The sequence below is a fragment of the Pelmatolapia mariae genome, linkage group LG23 (assembly GCF_036321145.2).
Source record: "Pelmatolapia mariae isolate MD_Pm_ZW linkage group LG23, Pm_UMD_F_2, whole genome shotgun sequence".
Classification (NCBI taxonomy): Eukaryota; Metazoa; Chordata; class Actinopteri; order Cichliformes; family Cichlidae; genus Pelmatolapia; species Pelmatolapia mariae.
Window position 1 is genome coordinate 37,198,630 of NC_086246.1, and position 27,171 is coordinate 37,225,800.

The 27,171-nt window shown below is 40.3% G+C and overlaps 1 protein-coding gene across 2 annotated transcripts; it reads left to right on the forward strand.

Annotated features, from left to right (window-relative positions):
• slco2a1 (solute carrier organic anion transporter family, member 2A1) lies at positions 1–26,140 on the forward strand. Of its 2 annotated transcripts, XM_063466960.1 has the most exons (15): positions 1–425; positions 10,104–10,241; positions 11,317–11,479; positions 12,005–12,217; positions 13,059–13,157; positions 13,240–13,382; positions 16,968–17,039; positions 18,214–18,271; positions 18,406–18,570; positions 20,305–20,509; positions 21,149–21,296; positions 23,165–23,322; positions 23,832–23,896; positions 24,542–24,662; positions 25,406–26,140. In XM_063466960.1, exons 1-15 carry the CDS (start codon positions 312–314, stop codon positions 25,587–25,589), a joined length of 2,046 nt encoding a protein of 681 aa, XP_063323030.1. In that variant the 5' UTR covers positions 1–311; the 3' UTR covers positions 25,590–26,140. The 2 variants fall into 2 exon arrangements, with proteins under 2 accessions (XP_063323030.1, XP_063323031.1); XM_063466961.1 differs by lacking the exon at positions 16,968–17,039 and having other exon boundaries at positions 2–425.
• The last annotated feature ends 1,031 nt before the right edge of the window (positions 26,141–27,171 follow it).

Here is a 27,171-nt window from a genome sequence, read left to right on the forward strand (position 1 = left end):
ACCGCGCGTAATGAGCTGCTGGAGAACAAAACGAGGCTCGCTGGATTCATGACAAACACTCCTGCTCACATTAGAGCCCGTCTGCGTGTGAATAACGCGGTGAGTAACACCGGGGACTCCGCTCTTTAACAAACAGTTCAACTGTCACAGGTGAGCGCTGCGCCCCGTGACTCAGACCTGTTCCCTTTTCACAAGTTTCAAAACATTTACGCGTGGAGCCGTGGGCTGAGTCCAGTTACATCATCAGCGACGGGCATTAAAAAGAAGAAAAGAAAAGAGAGCGCACACAGCAGCGGGGGGAGGACGCAAACATGAAACCTGGAGAGGAAGCCTTTCTGCTCACTGTGGAGCCCCGAGCCAAAGCGATGGACGCGAATCCGCGCGGAGACGCGAAGAAGCCCAGGACGCTCCGCTGCAGCATAAAGGTGAGACACCGGCTGGCTCTGCACAGAGGACGCAGCGTGTGCGCATTTATCCTAGAGGAGTGCGCGACTTTGCGACTTTACGCACACAAACTGAGTTTCTACTTCGGCTTCAAGGGGAGCGTTCCACTTTGTTCTCCACTGAGTTCAGGGAACCCATCTGTGGGTGCATGAAAGCAGCCGCACCTTAACGCGGCAAAAATAATGAGCCACATAAATGTGGCATTTTCAAGTGGAGGTTTAATCTGAGCGCATTTCACCTTTTTCCCTCCATAACTCGAAGATTTTGCCCCCTGGGTAGGATTGCCTAAGCGCAAACCGAGCTTCACCTGAGATAAACAAGATAAAATCGGTCACAATGTGGTCATAAGTCTCTTGCTAGCTAAAAAAAAAAAAAAAAAATAATAATAATAATAATAATAATAAATCAATCTGAGCTAATTGAAATCAGATTTAAATGCAGATTGAGTGTTTGCTGCTTGGGCTGATGATGCTGGAGGTGACCTGCAGGGAACAACTTGCCGCTTTCATCTTAATTAACGTGTTTCTAATCTTTACGCACAAACTGAAGTTCACCCCCACCAAAATCAAATGTTATTTCCAAGGCAGGAAGTGATTTTAATTTTTGTAATTATAAATCAAACATTTTTCTCCCTTTTTACTTTGGGAGGTTAACGATGAAGAATCCAACACGGTAAAGTGCAAAGTCTCAGTTACAGACTTGTTTACTGTGAGTGTGCAAATAAAGTAAATGTATTAATACCACTAATGTAAAAGATGCATTATATTAATTAATTATAAATTAAATAAAATTTCTAATTTTAGGCACTTTCATGTAGTTCAGAATGAAAACCTTAAAGGACTCTGTTTTAAATCAAACGTGTAAAATGTGTTTAGCAATAAATAAATTAATAATTAATAATAAAAATTAAATCATTTTTTTCATTTGGATATATATATATGTATATGTATATATATATATATATATGTATGTATATATATATATATATATATATATAGGTTGTTAAAAGAGGGAGCTTTCGAGTTTTAGATTTATAAGTCTGATAATATTATATGAATTTATATTTTTACAAAGTTTTGGGGACTTTAATTCACCAACTGCAAATAATTTAAGTTTAATTCACTTCACAAAGTTTATTGACAGGTTCAAGCAAAGTTCCACCTTAAGATGGTCAGACTAAAGATTTTTTTTTTGGCTTTAGTTAAGAATGTTATTCTTAATAATATTAATAAGAACTTCAAGCAACCCAAGGTAGCATTACACGCTAAAGTCAAAGGCTGGTGAATTTCTTATTTAATTTTTTCAAGCAGTTCATCAAATTCTGCATAAATGTTAGAATAACTCTTTTAAATCTGAGTATTTTACAGTGTAACGTTTGAAAGACTGAGAATTTAAACAACCTTTAACACACACACACACACACACGCACACAACCCCGTTCAACTATCTTAGTGAGGACCTTCATTGACATAATGCTTTCCCTAGCCCTTAACCCTGACCCTAACCATTAAAAATGAATGCCTAACCCTAACCCTTACCCTAAACCTAACCATAACCTGATTGTAACCCTGACACTAAAACCACATTTTGAGCCTCAAAAATGCCTTTAAATCCCTTCACATTTGTGAGGACCGGGTTGTGTGTCCTCACAAGTGACTGTTGGTTCTCACGAGTATAGCAGAATGCAGATTTCGGTCCTCACAAAGATAGCTAGACAGGAACACACACACACACACACACACACACTCGTTTTCATATCTTAGTGAGGACATCTAATTGACATAATGCTTTCCCTAGCCACTTACCCTAAACATCACAAATGAATGCCTAACCCTAATCCTTAGCCTAAACCTAACCATAACCTAACTGTGACTGTAACCCTGACACTAAAACCACATTTTGAGCCTCAAAAATGCCCTCAAACTTGTGGGGACGGGCACTTTGTCCTCATAAGCGAATGTTGGTCCCCACAAGTATAGTAAACTTCCAATTTATCTGTCCTCACATAGATATATAAACATGTACAGACACACACTTGCCTTAAGTCCAGCTGTTACTGCTGATCCAAAACCACATCACACATCCACAACAGTCAGAGTCTAAACTCAACATGGATGAAATGTAACGAAGAACACGACTGAAAATAATGACCTGAACCTGAAACAGTCCCAGGAGGCTTTGTGCTCACCTGTGTGGACCTGTCCACGGTCAGAAGAATCAAGCACAGATTATTAAATGAAAGGTGTGTGGAGGGAAAACTAAAGAGATTACTCAGTGAGAGCAATTAAAAAGTAAAATTAAGTTTGGTTTACCTGCAGAAGCAAAGACAAATGTTCAGCTTTGACTAATTTAGGTTCTCAAAGTGAGGATCAGGGGCCGACAGCAGCCCTCCATCCTTTCATATGGAAAAGAAATGAAGCACTAACCTTTCTTTATTCACTTATAGTTCATGTCATACTACAGGATACTGCAGCCTGTCATTCCTTTTGTATGGAAATGATGGATGCAGCCTTTGGAAATCTCCCGTTAGTTTTGAACTTCCACATTGTAGATGTTTCAGCACCTAATTTGCTTGTTTTGTCATTATCATTAAAAATATAGAAATAAAGCAACAGAAGAAGTTGGGATGAACCACGGTGGTTGCATCTGTCAGTCAATTCTTATTTGTGGTAGTAACTGGAAGAGCCATTGACCTAACCGAGTCCAACTTTGTTGTGAGCAATTTTGAGATGTCACAATTGTATTTAGTGGAAATGAGGTTTTAGATTTGGATGAAATCATGATTTACTGGTAAAAGAGCGTCAAGGGGCGTCAACACTGGAACAGATTGGCAGCAACGTGGGAACTATGGGCCAACAATTATTTCACATTTTAGCAACAAATAAAATTTTTTTAAAAAAGTATACGAGTTTTGGCCACTATATTGTGTTTTTTTTTGTTGTTGTATTTTGTTGTTTTTTTGGAGCTGGAAGTTACTGTGTTGCTACAGACAGATTATTAGATAAAGCTAACAAGCATTGATTCCATTAAAAATGCTCCAAAAGAAACCCCCACAGCACAAACACGGCCCACAGGGCCAGTTCAGGGACGCCAGTTTGGTGAGGTGACGCCTAGGAGGCATCATGGCCGCCTGTGTTTCTCACCAAAGGCGAACCTCTGGGGCTGAAAAATGACGCCATCATGGAAACAATGAAAAATGCTTCTGTGATGCTTTAAAAGGGGGAAAAAAAACTCAATGCAGAGATTAAAACAGTTTCTTGTAGCAGACTGTAAACATGTTTATTTCTGCTGTAAAGTTTTAACATGGGCTTTTATCGAGGATTGGCTCACTTTTGAAGCCTCTAGTGGACACTAGAGGAACTGCAGAGACTAAACTAAAGCATATAAGGCCTCAGAGGTTGCTGTTTAATTGTCACTCAGTCATCCAAACTTTGGGAAGCAGTTTTAGCGCCTTGAGCACAAGCTCTTTTTTTTTTCTCTCACTTGCTAATCGGATCCTTGTTGTTGAAATTTCATCGTGTTTCTGCTTCAGATAAATTCCTGACAGAAGAGAATGCTGACAACTTTGTTTTTCCATCACTAATAACTTCATTTGATCACTTTTGACAGCAGTTTTATGTGTTCTGGATCCGCATCCAGCTCCAGTTTTGTTATGTGTTTTGGCTCTGCTATTAAAAGGCTCAAAGCACTGACTCGAAGGAGAATTGTTGCCTGAACGTGTGCCAAAAGAAGCAGTTGTTCTTCCCTTTACGGCAGTAATGGGAGGAAAACAGTTTGTTCTTGAGTTGTGAGTAATATTAATGCAAACACTAGTGGTTGCTTTCAAAACTCTAAGAGAAATGACTCCTCTTCTTCACCGTGTGAGTGACACATATGAGTAATAGGTTCCGGAAGCCGGGGGTGGGGGTGGGGGGGGTGGAAGAAGTTTCTTAGCTTTCCAGAGGGAGAGCGTTTATTTGAGTTTGGAATCTTCTGAGTGTTTACCTTCGATGTTCTCACATCGCCTGTGGTGGGTCCGGCCACTGCAAATCTTTCCCTGTTTATCTTCACTTTAAAGCCCTCCTCCGCTGAAGCCAAGCAAACATAAGCAGGGTGGAGGACAGTGAAACAGCGAGGCTCGTCCTGCAGGTGTCTTCACATCATCCTGAGACTACACAGTGAAATTTGCGAGAATGCACCTGAACTTCAAAGGTGTGCAGTGTTATGTTTAGACAATGGGAGCAGTTCAGCATGAGCGGAGCAGCAAGCCATTCGTCAGAAAGTTGTTTCTAAATCATTCCTGCAACCTTTTCAGTCAGACTGTACTGCCAGAGCTTTGAATAGCTGTTGGCCTCCAGTCTAACATCAAACGAGTAAAAAGTTATAAAGCTGTGCTCTTTGTTCTCCGGTCAACAAAGGCTTCACACGAAGCAATCACATCCATCCATCTTTCCTTGGTACTGCTACACGTTGCACCACGTTGCTCTCTATTTGCTCAGCTTCAAGAGCACATTCTGCTTGTTTTCTTAGGTCCTTTTGAGCTACACCTGGAGTCTACACCCAGGTGACACCGTCAACCTCTCTTTAAGGATAGCTCTGCCAGCGTTTGGGCCAAGTTTCTGCACAGGGGCACGTAGTGTTTACATCATGATCAGGAGCATGAGAAGCATTCGAAAGCCTCACTGCACCTGAGCATGAGGCTCGCGTCTGTGGCTGAGTCACAGTCAAATCGCATCGCATTTCTTTATCAGGATATGGTGAGAAGATAAGCACAGCTGCCATGTCTACTCCAGACAGATGCTGTGCTCGGATTAGCACAAACTGCAAACACAGGTGAACACCAGAGACCAGCCGAGTGATTTCTAGAGAGTAAAAATGGCCATATTGGCACATATCCTGGTACTTCAATACGGTTTTTTGAATGTAGTTCCAAATAATGACAGCAGTCATCGCAATAAGCTCTAAACGGTAAGGCAGGCGTGTCCAACTCCAGGCCTCAAGGGCTAGTGTCCTGTTGGGTTTAGATATCACCCTGAATCAAATGATTAGTTCATTATCAGGCCTCTGGAGAACTTCAACACATGTTGAGGAGGTCATTTAGCCATTTAAATCAGCTGTGTTGGATCAAGGACGCATCTAAAACCTGCAGGACACCGGCCGTTGAGGCCTGGAGTTGCACACCCCTGCTGTAAGGTGAAAAACCAAAGTTTTTTGTCCATAGCCCCCTGGTGGGCTGCATAGGTACTGCAACCATTCGCAATAAATGAAACGTTGAGTTTCTTAATTTTGACATTAAATATTTAAATTTTTAAAGAAGCAGAACTCAGGGACTGTATTGGAGCATCACCTGCAGATATTTGCTAATTAATCTAATTAATAAAATCCTAGGAGAGCTATGGTAGTGTTATGAAGGGGGGAAATATCAATAGAACCTGAACCGTGTTCATTTCTACTATAAAGTTTGGCATTTTAACATGTAAGTATCTTTTATACAGTCATTGGTATTCACAGGTCACTGTTTTAAGGAGGCTGTGTGCTAGACTACTTCTTGGATTGGTGCACACTTTGAAGCGCGGCCTAAAACTCGAGGCTCGGGCAGTCAGCGCTGAATGTGCGGTTTTGAAAATCTTAAAACAATCTCCTGAATGCATCATTCCAGTATATTTAACAAACTGATATATGAGTAATATATCAGTCTTACTCAAGTGGAGAATAAGCACATTTTTCAGAGTGACTAACTGCTTTAAATGTCAGCGCTCCTTTGTTCACGATGCTATTGTGCAGAAAACCTGTTTTATGTTTGTTTCACAATAAGGGGAGGTGACCTGTACACATACTTTCTTTTAAGTATCCTCAGAGAGTTTGTACACATTTCATGCACTTTTTCCTTTTATTTCCCCCTTTTTTTCCTCTTTTTTTTTTTTTTTTTTTGCTAGACTAGAACACATATAAGAACAAAATAACCACAACACGTGTCCATGAAAATAAAAGCTTTTGGAATTCAAGAGTGAACTTCCCTCAATTCTTCCCTTCCCAGCAGGGTTGAAGGTTGGGACAATGACCTCCAATCATAGAGAGCTAAAAGCGTTCAAAAAGGAGAAGTAAATGAATAATGCTCAGAGAATCCAAATACTTAAAGTTTGTAAAAAGTTTCCCTTTTAACAAACAGCACAGTTTTTTAATTAAATTAATTTTTTATGCGGCCTACACAATTATCTGCTCTTTTCCCTTTCAGTAGAACAATCCTTCCAATTTACACAGCTGAATGGAGGAAAAACTCAGTTGTTTTTTTAAAAATGGCAAAAAGCCATGACCATGCATTTAAACATACAGATCAGAATCTGTCATTTAAACCACATGTTGAAAAGACTTTGTCCAACCTTTTCTTCTCCGCACATGAGGAAATGCCTGATTTCTTTACCTTTATTTTACTATCTGCTCTTTATGGGACAGATTTGCTAATGTGTTGTGCCAGCGCAAACTGCGATTTGGCATTAAAGTAAAATATATAGATACTGACAGTGACAAGACTGACCTTGTTGCGCATGTATTTAAACGAGTTGCTACGGTGGCCCTGAGAGGCCAGACGGACTGCAACTTAAGAAAACACCAGCAATAAGAAAAACGCTGTAAAAGCACACAAAACACAACGAAAATAGGAAAAACGACAACGGAAATAGGAAAAAACAAAACAGAAATAGTAAAAACAAAAACAGAAATAGGAAAAAAAAAAGATTTCCAAAAGCACAAGTGAAGTGTTTCTGGGGAGGCAATAACCGGACGGACCAGTTGCAGGAACCCGAAACATGCTAGGTGTGTTTTATCATGATTCATATAATACAGATGACGGATTTTTAGGCTAATAGTTAGGCTAACACATTTACTTCTCATCTTTTCTTTCCTCACAAAACCGACAGATCCTCCACTTCTCCCAGCGCAATTCTTAGCATATTTTGGTTCCTGCAACTGATCCGTCGGGTTATTGTCCCCCCAGAAACACTTCCCTTGTGCTTTTGGAAATCAATTTTTTCCTATTTCTGTTTTCGTTTTTCTTATTCCTGTTTTCTTTTTTTCCCATTTCCGTTGTCGTTTTGTGTGCTTTTGCAGTGTTTTTCTTATTGCTGGTGTTTTCTTAAGTTGCAGTCCGTTTGGCCTCTCAGGGCTACCGTGAGTTGCTTCTCTAGGTTTTCTCTAAGTACAGGGATGAGAATATTGCAATTGAGTGCACAAACATTTGCCACATTTAATTAACTGCTGATTGTGTTGATATTTAATGCCGAAAAAAAGCATGTCTTATTTTTTGACTGCAACTGTGTTTAGAAAAACAATCATCCTTAAAGCTAACCACATCTATGAGCGCTATTTGGGGGTTGCGCTCTCATGCCGTTTTGAAGTGTTTAAAAAATGGCCATAAACCCTGAGCTTGGTGCTATTGGTCTCTTCCTGTGAAAAGGGAGTTCTTCCTTCTCACTCTCACCGAATGCTGTTCATAGGGGATCGTCTAAAACTGTAGGGTCATTACCGTGCTTACTTCTCTCTGTCTGTCCCCAAACTTTCCCATTGGCTGGGTTTTATATATAAATCTCTGCTTGAGCTGGTTTTCTCTGATCTGTGTACATTTGTTTGTTAAAACTGTCATCAGTACAGCTGACCCTCTGTTTGTCTCCAGTCAGAACAGAATTAGACAAGAAAAAAAAAAAAAAAAAAACAACCCCCCATTTGAAACACTGACTTTTGTCTTTGGTACCTATTTGATGATGACTGCTGCCATCCTGGCCTGGTCACTTTTGCAAAAGAGATTTTTAATCTCCAGACTTTTACCTGGACAACAAAATGCAGCTTCTTTAATCTGTGGCTGTGTATGCATATCATATCACGGTTTAAAAAGAATGCAACACTGCTTCATCAGGATTAACTGGACATGTCTTTAATTTTTTGGCATTCCATTAACTGAAGATAAAATGTTGCTCCTGGTAGACTTGCTTCCTGCACAGAGCCAGAGATCTGTCTCTTGCATTTGTTTCAATTTGACTTTGTTAAAACGCCAAAATGAGGTCAAAGTTGACCTGAAACATTTTAATTTGGTCAAAAGACGTTTTTTGCCTGCCTGTGCAGATAGGTGTTGTCAAATCACTTAGGTAATTGAAGCCTATTTGATAGAAAATGAAGATGAAATATTATCAGCCGTGTAAAAGGATCCATTGTGTGTGCTAACCAACCATAAAGCCACGCTTTAATAGGAGCATTAACTGTTCTGAGGCGAATGCAGAGTTTATTCTCCCTCAGACGAGCTGGCAGCTGGTAAACATGCTGAAAGCTGGGATTTATCATTGTTTTCATAGTAAATTCACCGCTAATCTCAACATGTATCTTCAATGCAGTATCCATGGCCCCCGTAGCAAAAAGTAAGCAGTGCGTCTGTGAAAGCCTTCTGACACACAGAGAAGCAAGTCACTCCTCTTTCAGATCACTGGGAATCCATTCAGGGGGCGACTCTGATCTGGGTGTGAAGAGAAAGTCTTGGAGGACAAATTCCACAACCAGATGGAGACGCAGTATGAAGCAGTTTTCCTGAAACGATCCCAAAATGTTGTCACTGGATAAGTGATTTCATTCCTCTGTTGGAGCTGTGCTCTGGAGCTCCAAGGAAGCGCTAATGCGTTACTGCTTTTGCAGTGCAGACATGCCGTTTTCCAGAAAAAAATCTAATCATGAGTCTGGCAACTTTACTTTTGATTTCTAGGAAACCTAAAACCTAGCGACTCATACCTCATTACAACCTCATTTAGTGGAGTAAAACAAATACATAATAACCTTTTAAAAACAAAGCAGAAAACATTATTATACATTTTTAGTAGATTCTGCAAACATGTCATAAACAGGCTGAGATATTTTATGAAAATCAATCACAAAATAATATGTCTGAGATTTTCCACATTATGAAGACGTACTGCTAAAGCGAAGCAAAGAAAGCAGCACGGCTCCTCAGGCTTTAACCACAGTATAGAAATGAAAACTTTAAGAAAATGATGTGAAGGCTTGGATCTCATTTCAGGGCATTTTCAATAATTTTAATGTTCTTAAAAAAAACCCAACTATACCGTATTTACATTGCCGCATGTGATGCTTTTTTAATTCATATAATGAATCTGATTCACAGCTTAATCCCTTCCAGTAACCAGGACTGGGAGCTTTGGCAGGCCATATGTTTGACTGTATATAATAAACTTTTTAACTGGTTAAAAATATAACCTGTTTTTAGCTCTTAGGTTAGAATACACAAACTTTTACCTGCAGAAAGAGGCGAACTGTCTGCAAAGTCTTTGGTTGGTGTGCCTGAAGCCTTGTGTAATACTTGGAAAGGAGTTTAAGGAATGTGGTGCAGTTGAGTTTGTACTCAGAAGTGGAGATGCCTTTTGTGAAAATGTGTTTCCCCTGAATTGTTCTGTGTTCTTAAAAACAATTTAATCCTCTAAGACTAATTATTTTAGGCTTTTTGTGATGGTGCCAGCTGAAACTGCTACAGAGTAGCTGACATGGCTGACATTTATAACTTCACCCTGTTTCAGCTACAGATCCTTCACTCCTGCACATTTTGTCTTTCCTCCTGCATATTTCCACACTCCACTATTTCACGAACATAACCGAAAGACTAAAATGACCTGTCTTCTGTGTCCTAGCTGTTCGTGCTCTGCCACGGCCTCCTGCAGTTGTCCCAGCTGCTGTACAGCGCCTACTTCAAGAGCACCATCAGCACAATCGAGAGACGCTACGGCCTCAGCAGCTACTCCTCGGGAACCATTTCCTCTCTGCACGAGGTGGGAGCCAACAATAACTTACCCTCATCCAGTGTAGGATCATGATAGCTTTATTTCAAGGATACCGATGACAAAGGAGGAACTAAAGTGCAAGCAACAAATCAAAATCACACTTCCTGACAATCCGAGTGGGACTCGAGTATTTTGGAACAGTTTTATTGCAAATGCAGGCGTCAGGAGTGATGAGAGATTGTTTCTGTACGCGCTCAGCGCAGAGGTCACTCTGGGGTTTTTTTATACTCCAGTGAGCTTTAAATGTTTCACACACATATAAATGTTTTCTGTTTGTCAAAGACAGTCACAAATAAACCACATTTTGCTGTCTTTGTGGCGATACTCCATGAAGAATGAGTTTAGCTTATCTTCTTCTGGTTTCTTTAAAGCTGCTCTGATGGATATTTTCTCAGTAACGCCAGATCAAAAGATTATGTGTAATGTGTAGTCTCATCACAGTGATAAATCCAGACAATTATCACCCAGCTCTGCACTTCCTCTCGGTTACATGGAGCTTTACTGTTGTGAAGCAGGGTCAGGGGCTTAGTGAAGCAGCTTCAGGTTTAACATTGTGTTACTAATGTTGTTCGCTTCTTATCGGAGTACAATGCCAAAAGATAAGAGATCAAAATAAGACAAAATGACCCCATACCAACCAATCATCTCCCGCAGCAGAGAATAGCTTCAGCATTCCTGGAAATTAGTGTGCAGAGTAAGAGGCAAGCTTAGGGAACAGCACAGAAGACACAGGAACTGACAGGGAGGAAAACACAACAAACAAACTGCACACACGTGTTTTAAATGTTGCTTTCCCCCGTGAAGCACTTTGAACTGCACCAACTGCAGTTACAGTGCTATACAAGTTGTGTGCAAAACATTCAGCAGAAATGACCACATTTTGGATAAATGAAATGCAAATACAGATTAAAGTGACATCTAATTATGGATCCTTAAATTACCTCTGAATTGTGCTAGATTGCACCAAGTGATGCAGCGTTGCACAACAGTGCCACCCTGAGTTTAATGCATTAGGTGTGGCGCTTCCTCTGGCTCCTCTCTGACTTTTTTCTCTGTCTCTTAGGTCAGTAACTGCGTACTGATTGTGTTCGTGAGCTACTTTGGGAATCGGGTCCACCGTCCTCGCATCATCGGTGTTGGTGGACTGCTGATGGCCATCAGTGCCATGATGCTGACTTTGCCTCACTTCCTGTCTCAGCCGTACGAATACGGCTCTGTTTTACATAGTAAGATGAAGCTATAAAAACATTGCTGCTCTGTCTCTGCTGACACTACCATCCTGTGACTCTGTCCAGAGCTGAGGGGGATTTCATGTGTACAAATATGTCCAAAAGACTTATGGGGCTTTACTTAAGAGTTGCAGCATCCTCTAACAAAGGCTCCATAGGACTCAGTGGGAGTCAAACAAGTTTCTGCTGTTTGGTCCTCTGTGTTCTTTAGCATGTGTTTGGAAAGCCTCGCTGGTGCTCTCCAGTTGAACTTTTGCATAAATCAGGAGGAAATTCATAATCTCTGTGCACTCTCTGAAAGCTAAGAAGATTACAATTACCTCTGGGGCATTTCATTTGCAATAACAATGTTCTTCTTCCTTTTCGCTTTGCCCCCAGTTAAAGTCATACAGAGTGTCAGCGGAGGGTCAGAGAAGCTCCAGGAAATTAAATAAGTAGTATGTCTGTGTCTTCTGGCCTGTTTTTAACTATCATTTTCCTTGTTTTCTACCCTGTGTGTGTGTGTGTGTGTGTTGATACCAGATCGCCAAGACATGTGCAACCTGCAGAGCACCTCAAACAACACACAGTCGTGCAACCGTGATGAAACGAGACGTCTGACCGACACCAACAACCTGTGGCTGCTCATGGCCAGCGCTCAGCTGCTCTTTGGTGTCGGATCAGTGCCCATCCAGCCCTATGGGATTTCCTACATTGATGATTTTGCTGGGCCTGCAAATTCCCCTCTCTACATAGGTGAATGACCTGCAGTTCAAAGATTGATGGGACCACATTAAACTGGATTATTTAGCAGGGTTTCGTGTGAAAAAACTGATAAATATACAAACACAAGGAGTGAAAGTACGAGTATTTTGTGTTGGTGAAACTGAAAACTAAAGTCATCACTCTGTCTACAGACAGCTTAGAGGATGATATCAGATCACTGAAGTGTTCAGAAACCAGCTGCTGCTTAGATTTTAGAAGTACTGCTCGTCGACGCTGTCAAGTAGACTCAGAAACTCGAGTCATCAGTAGAAGTGTTAATTCTTCCAACAATGAGTTTAACGAAAAACATGGCTGTCATTCAAAATGTTTGTGATAAAGATCTTATAAAGATCTCTGATGAAGATGAAATATGTCTGTTTGCAAGAAAATTAGCTTTGATTTCTAATTTTCCCCTTTAAATCTCATGCTTTATTGCTTTGCATCAAACTGTGGCTAACAGACCTTGAATATCAAGATTTATTCCTGCAGAAGCCTTGAGTCAGAAATGTACTCCCCAAAGTGATGTTTATAACAGCATGATTCACAGAGATAAGTCAGGTTAACCCCCGTTTTTCCATGGAATATTTTAGAATATCTGTTATGAATGAAGGATAAATACAGATGGAACCGTTTAAAAAAAAATATTCCCGTATGAAATGTTGTACGAAAAATGACCCCACTTGCTAAAATAGCTTGGAGGTTAAAGCTGGAGTCTTTTAGAATCAGTTCGGACGCTTTAGAGGAAAAATACAATCTATTTTGAAATGTTAAGGTATTTGACTGGCTGCAGCTCAACGGTCCATCACAGCCTACCGTCTCTTATCATTCACAGCCATCCTGTTTGCAGTTTCTGTATTCGGGCCTGCCATCGGCTACCTGCTGGGCTCAGTCATGCTGCGGGTCTATGTGGACGTGAACAGAAAAGATTTGGGTAAAGCTAAGTCTGGAAGTCATTTGATTGAAGGGTTAAAGAGGTATGGATGCCTTACGGCGTTTTTCACCGATAATTCCAGGAGAAGCTGTGCTCCAACTCAGACCTGGCGATCCTCGCTGGATCGGTGCCTGGTGGATGGGCCTGCTCATCTCTACCGGCTGCCTGGTTCTCACCTCTATCCCCTACTTCTTCTTCCCACGTACCATGGCCTCGCAAGACCACGTAAGCCTCGCTCTTATAGAAGTCTTTTAAACAGCAGAGCTCATGTCAGGACTGTGCAGTCCACAAGAAGCATCCATAATGTGACTGTAAATATTGGAAGAAAACAGGGATCTGACACCTAAAGGACAATATTCTCTATGTCACATTTGACTGACATCTGCTGGCTTAATGTCAGCGCTGCAGGTTGTTTTTTGTTCTTGTTTTTCTTTCAGTTTTTCACTATTTAAGGCACAGTTTCAGTCTTGGTGACCTCAGTGGAGCGATTTCACATACAAATCTGCGTTTGTGAAATGCTTTAAGAAAAATATTAGTCATAGATAAGCTAAAGCGTCTTATTCCACAGGAAGTGCATGCCCCCTCATTTTTTGTGAAACCACTGTTTCACTTCCAGCTTTAACTTGACTGACTTAAAAACAATGAAGTTCAAGTGGGCCAAAATACAATTATTAGAAAAAATTAAAGCCAATTAAAGCCTGACACAGCTTAAAGCTTTAAAACATACTGTGCCAGTTTAAAACATCAATCACTCTAAGGTAAATATTCATTAATCAACAGTTTTTTTATTGTGTTGGTTTTTTTTAGTCCATGGTAACATTTGAAAAATGTCAGTAATCATAGACTGTGTTTTTAAAACTAACTTAGCTGCTGGGAATTCTCGCATTCACACAGCAAATAATTGTTTTCTGCATGTTTTGAAACCAGACACAAGGACAGAGGAATGCCTCTGACTGTGAAACTGAGGGGACACTCATATGGTAGCAAATTGCCCTCCAACCATCTATAATTCACAAAGAGTATAGTTCACAAAGTCATCATCCTGTATTTTTTTTTTTAAAACATGAAATTAGAGCCCATAAACCCATCAGGAAAGTTTTTACTGGGGTCAGAAATCTAGTTTGCACTTTGGCCATTTACCCACAGACTTGTATATAGTTTGACTTCTCTTTACAATCAGAGGAGACGCCCCCTGCTGGAAACTTTTAAAAACATGCATCTTTCATAATCCAGTCTGTCATCAGTTTCCCAACAGCGGTTTTTGATTTAGTTAACAGAAATGAGCAAACAGCAGACATAATTACATAAATGTTATCGATGAACACAGAGGGGAAGTGGTTAGCTGAAAGTTGCACACAAAAAGTGGAAGTCATCCTAAAACAGTAATAGACTGACAGATCATCATCAGCATTTTTTTCCCCAGTATAAATCATAAATAAGCAATGGATGAATATTAACTTATGCAAATAAAAAAAATGATAATAAGGCAGAGGTTTGAGAACCACTGAAACACATGATGCGTCTTTTAAACTTTCACGCAGATTCAAACTAACAGCAGGCATGTCCTTATAAAAAGGCTCTAAACTAATTCTTTTGAGAGACAAAAACTCCACAGAAATCTTTTATTGCAGTGGTTGACAGCTTTTGGGTGATTTTGAATGCTGTTGTGCAGAGCTTGTCAGTTCAGTATAATGTTCCCACGTCACACGAATGCAGCACAAAGACACAGAGGCTTATGTTGTAGGACAATGTCACATGAAAGGAGAGAGAAACTTTGAAGTGCTCCTCGAAAGATTGAGATCAAACCCATGAGATTTTCATCCTCTGGAGCCTCCATATGCTCTCCTGTATGTTTGAATTTGTGCCGCTGCCTCCCATAAATGTCCCTGTCTTCATTACTCACTGAACGTGTGAGGATCTCTATCAACTGCTTACTTTCCCTTAACAAAGATGAAAATACACCAATCAGACACTGACAGTTCAGGGCTCATTACTGGCACCTGTTAGGAGTGTGTTGGATACAATGTGTGGATTTAAGTGACAAAGGAACAGTTTAGATAGCTGAACGGTTATTATGGTTAACTAAAACTGAGCTCAAAAGTGAGTGTGACAAAATAACTATTTACAAAACTAACCGCTATGTAAAACTCCAGTGTCAGTGTAAAGAAGTTTAGCTACACCTTTAATCAATGAGATATCTCAATATAAGACAAAGAAGCAACAGTATGTCTCGGTTTTTCTACATTAAAAAAATGCTGCTGGAGTAAATGAAAGAAATCTGTAAGCAAGACTCTTTGGGCTTAAACTCATGTTTGACTGCTTTAGGGCATCTTATCAGTGGTTCACTTTTGCCTCACCCAGCCATCCATTAAATTCATCCATCCATTCATTAAACTGCTTATCCAAAGTCCGATCAGGTGGACTGGCCTCTACCTAGCTACACTTTGAAGATCCTCTTTGGAGGATCCTGAGGTGTTCCCAGGCCAGAAGAGATATACAATCACCTTGCTTATTCCAGATACCCAAACCCCATCACTGTATGTCTAATTCTAGTATATCTTCATATATCTGTCAAGTCTTTTCTGTCTGTGAGGTGCTGATTGTCGCGCTGACCTAGTAGGTGTGGCTGTTGCTCTTCTCTTCCTCCTCCAGGCCACTACCTGCTCTGTGCTGCTGCTGATTAGACCTTGTGTGCAATCTATAACCAAGCGCTACCTTCTCAAGATCCGTGTCAACACCTCAAGAGGAACTTTAAAGCCTCACCAGTTAGTCTGCTATGGTCTTGACAAGATTGCTGAAGTGGAAAGTCACTGTCAAGTGTTTTCTGTCTGTGAGGTGCCCACACTTGAACAAGACCAGACTTTGAATTTCACTCAAATTTATTTCTGACCAGTTTCAGGATCATGCAGTCAATAAGGTAGTTAGATAGCTAGGTAGATAGTTTAGAGATGAACTCTTCTTGAACCTCTGTGTACCTCCTCCCCTCAGCTCTCACCGGACCAGACTTGGGCGTTTGTGATAAGGGTCGTGGCAAGGGACAAAGAAGGTACACAGAGGTTCAAGAAGAGTTCATCTCTAAACTATCTACCTAGCTATCTAACTACCTTATTGACTGCATGATCCTGAAACTGGTCAGAAATAAATTTGAGTGAAATTCAAAGTCTGGTCTTGTTCAAGTGTGGGCACCTCACAGACAGAAAACACTTGACAGTGAAAAACCGATAGCCCGTCTAGTTCAAAGTCTTCCTCACAGTGGAAAGTGGATTGTGCCTTGTTTGCTGTCCTCTTAGTATATCGCACACGGGTCAAATGACTGCTGCATGCATTTTAAGGTTTACTAGGCACGCCCGCCCCTGATTGCTCTAATTCAGCTCACCTGGCAGAGCGGTGCACACCAGGCCGCGCTTAGTTATAGATTGCACACAAGGTCTAATCAGCAGCAGCACAGAGCAGGTAGTGGCCTGGAGGAGGAAGAGAAGAGCAACAGCCACACCTACTAGGTCAGCGCGACAATATCCTCTTCATATGTCTTTGCCTGCAAGCATCATTTTGTTCTCCTCATCAATGCCATGCATCCATGCTGCAAGTCAATAAGAAGCCAGTAAAGTTGCATTCGTGGTCCTTCTGCTAGCTCTAGAGGAATGAACATACTTTCTGTAGCATAAACTAACTTCTTTTTTAAGTCTCAGGGAATTTCAGATGGGTGATTTCAAGCAGCTCAACAAATATCAGCCAACACGTAAAGGGTTTTTGTGCAATTTGGCACCCAATCTGTCAGCAAGCTAAAGGTACAGCTTCTGTATTTCCCAGGGAGAAAAAAACGATGGAGAAAGATGTATGACAGAGGGGACAGGAGAAGAAGATAAGAAATTATTTTCAGAGGTAAGGACTGCTCAGCAAGCAGCATTTGATAAAACTGGGACATTTAAGACTTACATGTAATGCAATGTATTCTGGTTATGTATTTGACGGCAAATTAAATGATAATAACTTTCACATTTTATACTGGACAGTAAATGCAGGCTAAACTGGGCAGTGTGCAGTATTGTGGTTAACTTGCACTATGTTGGGCTGGCGCAAGTCATTGCTGGATTAGAGCCTGGTAGCAGCAGAGACATTAGGAGAGAGGGACATGACAGCTGAAGTTTATTGGAGAATGGTGATATAAGTATAATTATCAAAGGAAATATTTTTTGAAACCTTATTTATGTCATACTGAACACTGAAACAGAAGCTAATTTAGCTATTGCTGCGAAATAGCTGCCCAAATAAGTGTGTTCCAGTTCTTCTAGAAGGACTTTGGCAGGAGTCACAATTTAAGCTGATGATGTTGTTCAGCATCAAGTGCCAAATTCCATCTTTGTGCCTGTTGTTTTGGTGTTTTCTGGCTCAGGAGTTGGTGAGCTCAGACAACATCTGTGTATGCACTGCAGAATGCAGAAAGAGCAGCAGTAGCACTAAGATGTGTCTACAAAGAAGGCACATGCACTGGAGCTCAGAGTAGAAATTATTAGGTGGCTCATTTATGATTTGAGTTAAATTTTCTATTCTGCAGTGTTTCACCAGAACCTCCAGGTGGGTTCCCACACTTGCCAAATTCCCCTCTAACACCTGCATAGTGCACCATCAGACCATTAACATGACTAACAAGTGGCCTGATCATGCAAATATTAATTTTACCATGCTTTCCATTTCATGCCATGCCCTCTGATAGGTTTTGTAGTCTCAGCTGAACTACAAACATTACTGTAATGTGATAAAATCAACTTCTTAGGAAGTCATTGGCCAGCATAAAAGAATGTGGATTTATGTATCAAGAAAAGCTTTTTAAATCAATATTATGAGCTATATTGAAGAAGTAGAAGTAAATATTAGAAGTAGAAAGCCGCATAACATAGAAAGAGTTTAATAAATTACAAGTACAATAAAACTGTGCTTCAATAAAATACTCAAGTAAATGTCCTGTTACGTTCCACCACTGGTTCTAGCCATGCTCTCATCTGATGGGATTGTGCATATAATGGTTGATGGTTGTATGCTACTCGATACTTTCCAGGTGACTCAAAGTGAGTCCGGCTCACAAGATGAGGACTCTTTGCTGGGCTTCCTGAAGAGTGAGTTTGTTACATTCCAACTGCAAAGATCTGTTAGTTTGATAGCTTTATGTATCTTTGTCACAAAAAACAAGTAACTGGTACCAGAGTAAAAATCAGAGTGTCTGAAGTTATCTGCATCTGTGTCTGATCAGGTTTTCCCAAAAAGTTTGTCGACCTCTTGCTGAGCCCTCTTTTCCTGATCCTTGTCCTGGCCCAGTGCTGCTTCTCGTCGGTTATTGCAGGGCTTGCTACGTTCCTTAACAAGTATCTGGAGCGACAGTATGCAACTACAGCCGCCTATGCCAGCCTGCTCGTTGGTAGGTACCAGAGTAAAGATGTCATGGTTCCAGGGTCTCGTTTGGTGTTTGGTGAAATTATCCTTTGATTTTTTGGACATTCTTTTGCTTCTTATCTTTATTTTCATTTTTTGTCTCCCTCTTTCATGTTGCTATGTTAGTTCATTTGTCCACTTAAGTTCAACTTCCTGTTTTACTTGGTTATCGCTTTTCCTTACATGTCTCCTGTAAGTGGACTCCCTATCTCTGTCCTTCCCAGTGGTATCTTATCTTTTCCTGTTTATACGCTGACCATGTCTTTTATGTGGGCTTGCACTTTTTCTCCCATGTCCTCCATGAGTTAACAGACTTCGCTGCACCATAGTGCTAATGTGAGAGGCACGTGAGAAATTATTATTCCTTTACATGAAATAAGGTCAACACCAACGAGTAGGGCAGAAGTGCAGGAAATGGGAACAAAGCTACAAAATAGGCTGCTTTTAAGAATCTGTATTATTACTGATGCACCTGAGAGATCCAGAGCTCTTAGAAAACCGTAGACTTCCAGGAATGGTGATGCTATTTTCCAGAGAAGCGTTTGGTCAGTAAGTGGTGATTTTGCACCTTATCCCTAATCTGGAATATGACCTGCTCTGCAGCATAAGTTACCATGACGATCTAGACTGCTGAGAAGTGAATCGCCATAGTAACACTGAAAACACAGAGTTAACCCTGTAGCTACCCCAATAAGTCCAAATCCTGCTTCGTTGTTCAGGCCTCTGGTCACCGTACCTGTGTTTGATTTGATGTGTGCTCAGTCCTGCCTCTCTTTGGCGTCCGTGTATCATCCTCTCGCTGCTCAGGTTCACATTTCTTTCATATAGACTCTTGCAGCAGCCAATAAAGGCCACATTTGGCTCATTCTTCAGATTACTGCAGCCGTTTCAGTGTCAGCTGTTAAATATTTCAAGTAATAATGAACGCTTAATGGCATGTTTCAAACATTTTATGAACTCTGGAGAGGTGAAATTAAACTGCGTGCTAAAATCATTTAATCGATTCTCTGCAGTGAGTAGATTCACTTGTGATATGGCAACTTTCCAAAGCAGTTGAGCTGCCAGTTTTTCTTTGATGAAAATGTTTTCATTATTTTAAACAAATTGCCCTCTCTGTCTGTAAGGATGTCGGCAAACAAACGCATGCCCTGATAAAATCTCAGGTTCGAGTCTGAACAAGCACCTGCATTTGGCATTGGATGAAGCTAGTACTGTATCACACCCTTCATTTATCCGAAGAGAATTTTCAAAACGGTAATAAAGGAAACCAAATGGCGCTGAAGCAGCTCAGTTTTACTCAAATTACACATCCATGTTTGGCAGCGCGCATGTTGTTGCTGGAAGTTTGTGCCAGCGTCAATCCGCCTTAAGGTCTGATAATGACTGTAAGTTGCGTCACTCTGAAGTCATTAAAGCCTCAACAAAAAGAATATAAATTAAAAAGCTGTCAAAGCTAAAAAATGTCCCAACTCATTTTGGACATGAGAACCAGTCTCAGACTTCTGAGAAATACTTTGTTCACTTGTAAATGTTTCACTCAAGCTGTTGTAAAATGTAATTCCACTCCAGTTTATGCTGGAACCTGGCTTTGCTGGCTCTGCTCGGGATCCAGCATAGGGAAAGTTAGTCCTTGGGGGGTTTCAGCTCATGGGTGTCATCGGAAGATGACATCATGAGATTTTCACATCTTTTTTACTTAGCGGTAACTTATGTTTCCCAGGTTCTGTGAACCTACCGTCTGTGGCTGTGGGGATGCTGGCTGGCGGGGTCATCATGAAAAGGGTGGGTCTCTCTCTGAAGGCCATCCCACGTTTCTCTGTGGTGATGCTGACCATCTCCACCCTCTTCTGCATCCCTCTGTTCTGGATGGGCTGTTCAACACAGAAGGTTTCAGAGGTCAATCATTTCCAGAGCAGCCAGTCTTGGTGAGTTTGTGTGTTTTATATAAATAAAAGTAATATTATTAATCTGTATAACATCTTTTATGCTACATGTAAAGGTCAAAGTGCTAAAAAAAAATGAAAACCAAAGTAATAAAAATAATGAGATGAATTACATTTAATAGCAAGATAAAGGTAAAGGTATACTGCTCATCACCATATATCTAGATGGATCTGATGTGAAATCAAAAATAATCTGTCCAGATTTGTATGTGCAATATGTGTAAGACTGAAAAAAAAAAAACCTTAAATATGTTGTGTGTGGTGTTGGTGCTTGGGGATTACAGATTTTATGCCAGAGTAGTCAAAGTGCTGCATTCACAGTTTTTAAAGATTACCAAGTCTGTTTTTATTGGACAGATTAAGCCAATAAAATTTTTTCCTGAGTCATCATCTCGATGGAAACACTGAGAGTTTTCATCTTTTTTTGGCTCTAACATCTACATGGGATTATAAACACAGTTTGCTCTCAAGAACACCACCCAGCACTCATCACCTTTCAGAACCGATGATAGTGACCTGTGATCCAGTGCCTCACCTTCAAGCACTGGATTATATTGGCATTATAAACTTCAGTCATATCTGCCTTTTTTCTTTAACTCGCTGCTCTGCTGTCCTCCGCAGGTCTCCACCCAGCTGCTATTCAAACTGCAACTGTCCTAACAGCACCTTTAATCCCGTGTGCAGCTACGATGGCATTGAGTACATCTCTCCGTGCCACGCTGGCTGCACGAACTTCACCAAAGACCCCGACAACACCCACAGGATTCGGGTCAGTGCCTTCTCTTGCTTATGCCTTCCACAATGGCTGATAAAAATAAATAGGCTTATGTTATGTGAAGCTATAATGTTTTCTTTAGCTGTATAAATACAGTATGATTTTTAACTGGCGAGCAGATAAAAGTGGAAAAAATTACCCTACCATAAATCATCCAAACCAATCTGTGAGATTATCTGGTGCAGAGTAATCACGTAAGATGTGGATGCCGTGTAAGTGAATGAATTTGTTTTTAGAGCAGAGGGGGAAAACTGTTTTCTTTTCTTATTCTCTGTATGGTATCAAATAATAATCATTTGGTCCTGCTCCTGCACAGCGTCTGTAAATTGCTCACTCTGGGAAATATTAACCTTTATCAGCGTAATGTACTTCAAAGCTTAAAGTGCTGCAGGGAATCCACACCACAAATAAAATGCCATCGAGAGCCTTTGCAAAAATCAGCTCGTCAGGGTAACTATTTCCTTATAAGGTTATAGCTTTAACTTATAGTCATAGTTTTAAACCATAAGGTTTATTAGGCTTTTCTAAAGTGTATCTTAGATTGGCTCGTCAGTATTTAAACTAAAACTTTAGTATAACATTATGAAAGACAAACAGAGCCACTTTGACGTTGCTGTTGTTACTTGGATCCTGGATGTTGAATCTTCAGTGTTCATGCAAACATGTCCGTGTGAGCCCACAGTGGGTAGTTGTGGGTAAACTATGGGACTCTGTGGGCAGGGCAAACCCACACGTAATACACATGGGCCCCGACTGGGTGTGCCCACACAGGGCCACAGTAAGGCAGCCATTGCATTTTGTTTGGTTGTTATTTTGCTAAGGATTAACGGAAAGTAATTAGGGCTTTAAATGCTTTGAGTTCTTAGGATGTCACATTGAGGTAGTGATATAGTTTAATACTTAAGTTCAAGACTGACATGTTGTGTCTGATTGACTAGCACCTTCCAGTCTAGGCTCAGTCTCGCTTAGTCAGAACCAAAGCAACTCACAATCAATGAGAACTAATGAGAGCTGTTTTAAAAATAGAGAAAAAAACTGCAGCGTTTAAACGTCACAGCTTGTGAATAATCCTTCAGTGGGTGGATTGTGTGACCGCTATTCGAACATTAGTCAGTTTGACTCAGCGTGTAAGCCCACCACTGAGGCACAGACGCAGACAGAGCTGGCTGCAGCTAGCTTAATGGATTAATGCTCAGTAATCAGGCGATAATTATTTCATCTTTGATGTGGATTCACATGTTCACAAGTGGAAAGTTGAATGTGGAATTCAAACATCTACTTGAGAAGTGTCTCCGGTTTTTACAGGTTGTTTTTATGTATGTTAGTTTGATTAAATCAGGAATATCAATGGAAATTCGATCTGTTTTTAACCAGAGCCTTGCAGTTTTTTTTTCTTGAAAAAAATAATCTTTTCACACTTATGTGAGAAAGAGCTTTCATCTATCCATGTATTATTTGCTGTTTATCCGGGTCCATGTTCATGGGGTCCATGGGGGCAGCAGTCAGAGCAGAAATACAGAGACCACCTCTTCAGTCTCCTCTGGGAGCACACTGAGGAGTTCCGAAGCCAGCCGGAGACATATCCTCTCCAGCATGTCCTGGCTCTGCCCTGGGGGCTCCTCTCATTCTCAGGTGTTCAGGAGGCATCCCTGCTTCAACTGGCTCCATTTCATTTAACCTTCTCAACGTTTAAATCACCTGCTAATGTTCAAATTTTGGGAAACAACAATCAGCCAAAACATAACAGCATTACAAGCTGTACTTAATCCGAGACAGGACAAAAACCATGCATATCAGAACAAACAGGTAACATATAAAATATAATATAAAAAATATAATCTCTGCTTTCTCTCTGGATACAGGAGTATAGCAACTGCAGCTGCACTGCCAGCACTAAGGCCAAACCAGGTCCTTGTGAGAATGGCTGCCCTCATTTTCTTCACCCTGTCATAATCGTCATCTCTCTAGCATCCCTCATCGCCTGCCTAACGCACAACCCCATGTACATGATGGTGCTCAGGTGAGTTCAAAGTTACAACCCTCTGACGGGTAGCACGATACAGTGTGTGCTTGTCCACGTTGTTAAATACTTATCAATTTTTTATGAATTTTTATATAGATATTTATTCACCTGCAAAAACTTCATTGGGACAGTGGCTCTATGTTATATTCCTGTAGCTTCTTGTTGAGTTTTGGGCTCTATTTTGATTTTTATTGTTGTTGTTTCTTATGTTTCTTATGCTCACATTTTCCTGGTGTCTCCTGAGGTTCCCTCGCTTTTGTCTCTCTCTGTTTTGGTATGTTAGTTTCCTCGCCTTCCTCGTTTCCACCTCCTGTTTTGTTTTACTGCTTTTCCGTCTCTAATTCCTTGATTGGCAACACAAAAGCCAAGGACAACATTCACAGATCTGTGTCCTATGCCCCCTAATGTGTGAGAGTTCATGAAGTGATTAATCACTGCCACATAAAACAGCAGGAATGGAAAATGCAGATGTTGCTCGTGTAACTTTTTTTTTTCTGTGTTTTCAGATCTGTTCCTTCTGATGAGAAGTCATTTGCCATAGGAATTCAGTTTTTACTCATGAGACTGCTGGGTAAGACAGGATTACCGTATTACTAAAGAGGCTGATGCTACAGAAACATTTGTAGTTTATAGGAAAGAAATTGGTGTAATATTGAAATAAAACACAAATTATAGTGTTAATGATACATTTCTATATGTTCGTTCAAACAGTGTTGCCCCCAAAGTCCAAGATAACCTCCAAGACCCTGCTGCTCTAAAAAAACTACAGTGGTCATGGTTGTATAAAGACCCCAGGAATAAACTACGCCAGCTATATAAATAAACTAACAAATGGTGCAAATTTTTAAGAGATTAATAAATCATAAATAAGTAGAAAGTGGTATTAATTTCATCACCCGTGTTTTAAAAATCTTTTCTGATTTATTTTTTAGCTCATTTTGCTGAAGGACCAATAAGTTTATGACATGGCGAGGCTTCTGCCATTCAATTGAATTCACAACAATCATTACTCCTCCTATAATATTGGTCAAAATTTAATCAAATTTACATAGACTGACAACCTAATGGGTCTTCAGTCAAATGTTTGTCAAGATCAAGGTCACGTTTGCCATTTTATGGGGAAAAAAGTTGCACTGTGATGATGGGAGTTACTGTGTAATTGCACGGTAACTCCAGCTCTCACCCCTGCTAACTCCGACCTCTTTTTCCATCTCAGCTTGGCTCCCGGCCCCTGCTCTCTTTGGGATGGCCATCGACACATCGTGCCTGAGGTGGAGAACTGTATGCGAAAAGAAGTTTAGCTGTGGTTACTATGACAACAACATGTTGAGGAACCGGTGAGAACATTTATCAATCAGAACAGACTTTTTTGTACTGTTATCAAAGGTTGTGTTTTGTGGTCAGAGCTGAACTGGTGGCAGAAAGTGACAGTTCTGTGATGTCTTTGTGTCCACTGTGTAAAACACCAAAGAGAGCCTAAAAGAAACATTAAAAACTTTCAGCCTACTATGAGCATCAGCATGATGAGATATATCATTATCATGTCAGTAAACTGCACCGGTATAATGTCTGTGCTGTAGAGTAATAGAAGCAAGCGCTGAAATCCTGAATGTTTGATTTGTTTTCCGATAATTCACTGGAGAAAACATCATAAAGTGCATTCTGGGTAACTTTTCAAGGCTCATGTCACCAAGTGGGATGGTTGGATGCTCAGAACAGATTTTACCCTATGAAAGGTTTCCTGTTTTTAGCTACTTTTTGATATCAGGCTCATTTTCTAGATGTGATTCCATTTGTGTCAAAATTCTGAGGGGATCAGGTGGGAAAAAGGGAGAACCCCTGAACCAATCAGGCAGTGAGCTACAAGATTCATACCCTCATTTTGTAAATGATGCTCTTTACTAGAATATTGTCCATCCAGTGGCACAAAAAGGCTTTTTTAAATTTATTGATAGAATTTTGCTGGTTTTCTTTTGGATTTTGTTGTCCGTCCACTTCGGACTGGTCTATACATATCAAACAGGTGTGCAGTTCATCTAAATCTGAGCCATGCATTTATTACTTATCTGACCCCCTACAGGTATCTGGGCTTACAGGTGGGTTACAAGGTCATGGGCATCGTCCTGCTGATGATTCTCGGGTGGAAGGTGCACCGGACCGAGGAGTACAGTCTGGCAGATGACAAGAAGGAGCACTCTGATTGTCCCGCTGAGAAGCAGGGTGATCCAAACCTTTTAAAGCTTTGCTGCGGTGTTAAACGCTGAGTAAAGCTGTCAGTGGAAGGAATCCATAGTCAAGATGGGCCAGCACTGTGACCTCAATTTCTTTAGGCCCACTCCTCCTATCCAGTTCTTCAATGGTTGGACAGAGGATATCCATTTTCCACAGGGGAAAATTCTCCATGTTTCTGGATGCATTTTGATTGGAGTAATTCAGACGTTATGACCAGCAGAGTATACGTTGACAAGACAGCTAAAGCACATCGTTTGTGTGATACCTCACATTCTCCTTGGGTCCAGGACAGTGAAAGGACTTTTGAACAACAGCTAAATGTTTTTTATTTTTATTTTGTGCGTACCTGAACAGTAGGAATCTATTCAGGTTTCTATTTGCAATGCGAACATATTCTGTATCTAATTAACTGTATAGCTTAATATTTAAGTATATTTTTTTATAGATCATTGTCTCATACACAGAGACGTGTGATTACTGCAATACTCTTTTCATATATGAGCCTGTGTAACACTTCAATTGCAATTAATATTCAGATATCAAATACATGCACTGTTACTCATAAACTGAATAAAATGAATTAACCATACAGTATGCTATTCACTAGTTTGGTTATTGGGTGGAGTGCAAACAAGTGTGAGTGTTACTGGATGAAGTATGTCTTTATCTTCAGTATCTCCAAGGCTGAATAATCCATCAGGTCAATTGGTTTGTTGGATTTTTAAGAAATATACAACTCAGGTCATAAATGGTGGGGAATATTTGTCTTTATCTTCATGTAAGATGAATCATCAGAGTCAGAATACTTTATTAATCCCAGAAGAAATGATGTGGTCACAGTTGCCCCAAGACAGTAAGAACAGTAACTAAACTAAATTAAATAACACAATATAAAACAAAGTTACAAAATATGACAAAATGGATCTAATTATAAATATCCCGGTATATTACACAAAATTAAATGTATATAGTTGACACTGAGGTGGCCTTCTTATTATATTGACTCACATTAGTCCTGTGTCATGCCTGTTTTAACCTTAATCTGCAACGAAGAAGGAGCAGACTCTGTGCTGAAATGGTTCACACGCTATGGGGCTCCAGATTCATCTGTTGATTACACCTAAACAAAAAACGTGATGTTCCAAGCTACACTTAATCTTGTAGCCCTGGGTTATGTTTTTGTAGTACTGGAGATTAAAGGTGCCCTTAAAGCTGCATGGAAATCTGAGGGTAAACAAAATGAACGAAAGATGGAGGTGGAAGTTTGCAGTGCAATGACTAGTCACACAAATCACGAAGACAGAAATGAAATAAGAACATAAATTATTAAAGTCTTGATGAGAGACTGAGCTAAAATTAAACAAGTCTACTATGGAGTAGATTTAATGTCAGATAAAAATGATGATGAAGTGATGTCCTCGTGGCCTGGGTTATTTTTGATCCAACTAAAATTCTGAATATCCTCGTATGCTTCAGTCATATCCACTGTTTCATATCCAGTTCTCTCTCTCTCTCTCTCTCTCTCTCTCTCTCTCTCTCTCTCTCTCTCTATCTATCTGTCTATCTGTCTGTCTGTCTGTCTGTAACAATTTACATGTTATACTGACTTCATAC

Coding starts and splice junctions, on each gene's coding strand:
- slco2a1 (XM_063466960.1), top strand. CDS start 312: ATGAAACCTGGAGAGGAAGCCTTTCTGCTCACTGTGGAGCCCCGAGCC. Junction 426..10,103: donor CGCTCCGCTGCAGCATAAAG/GTGAGACACCGG, acceptor TCTGTGTCCTAG/CTGTTCGTGCTCTGCCACGG. Junction 13,158..13,239: donor CGTGAACAGAAAAGATTTGG/GTAAAGCTAAGT, acceptor CGATAATTCCAG/GAGAAGCTGTGCTCCAACTC.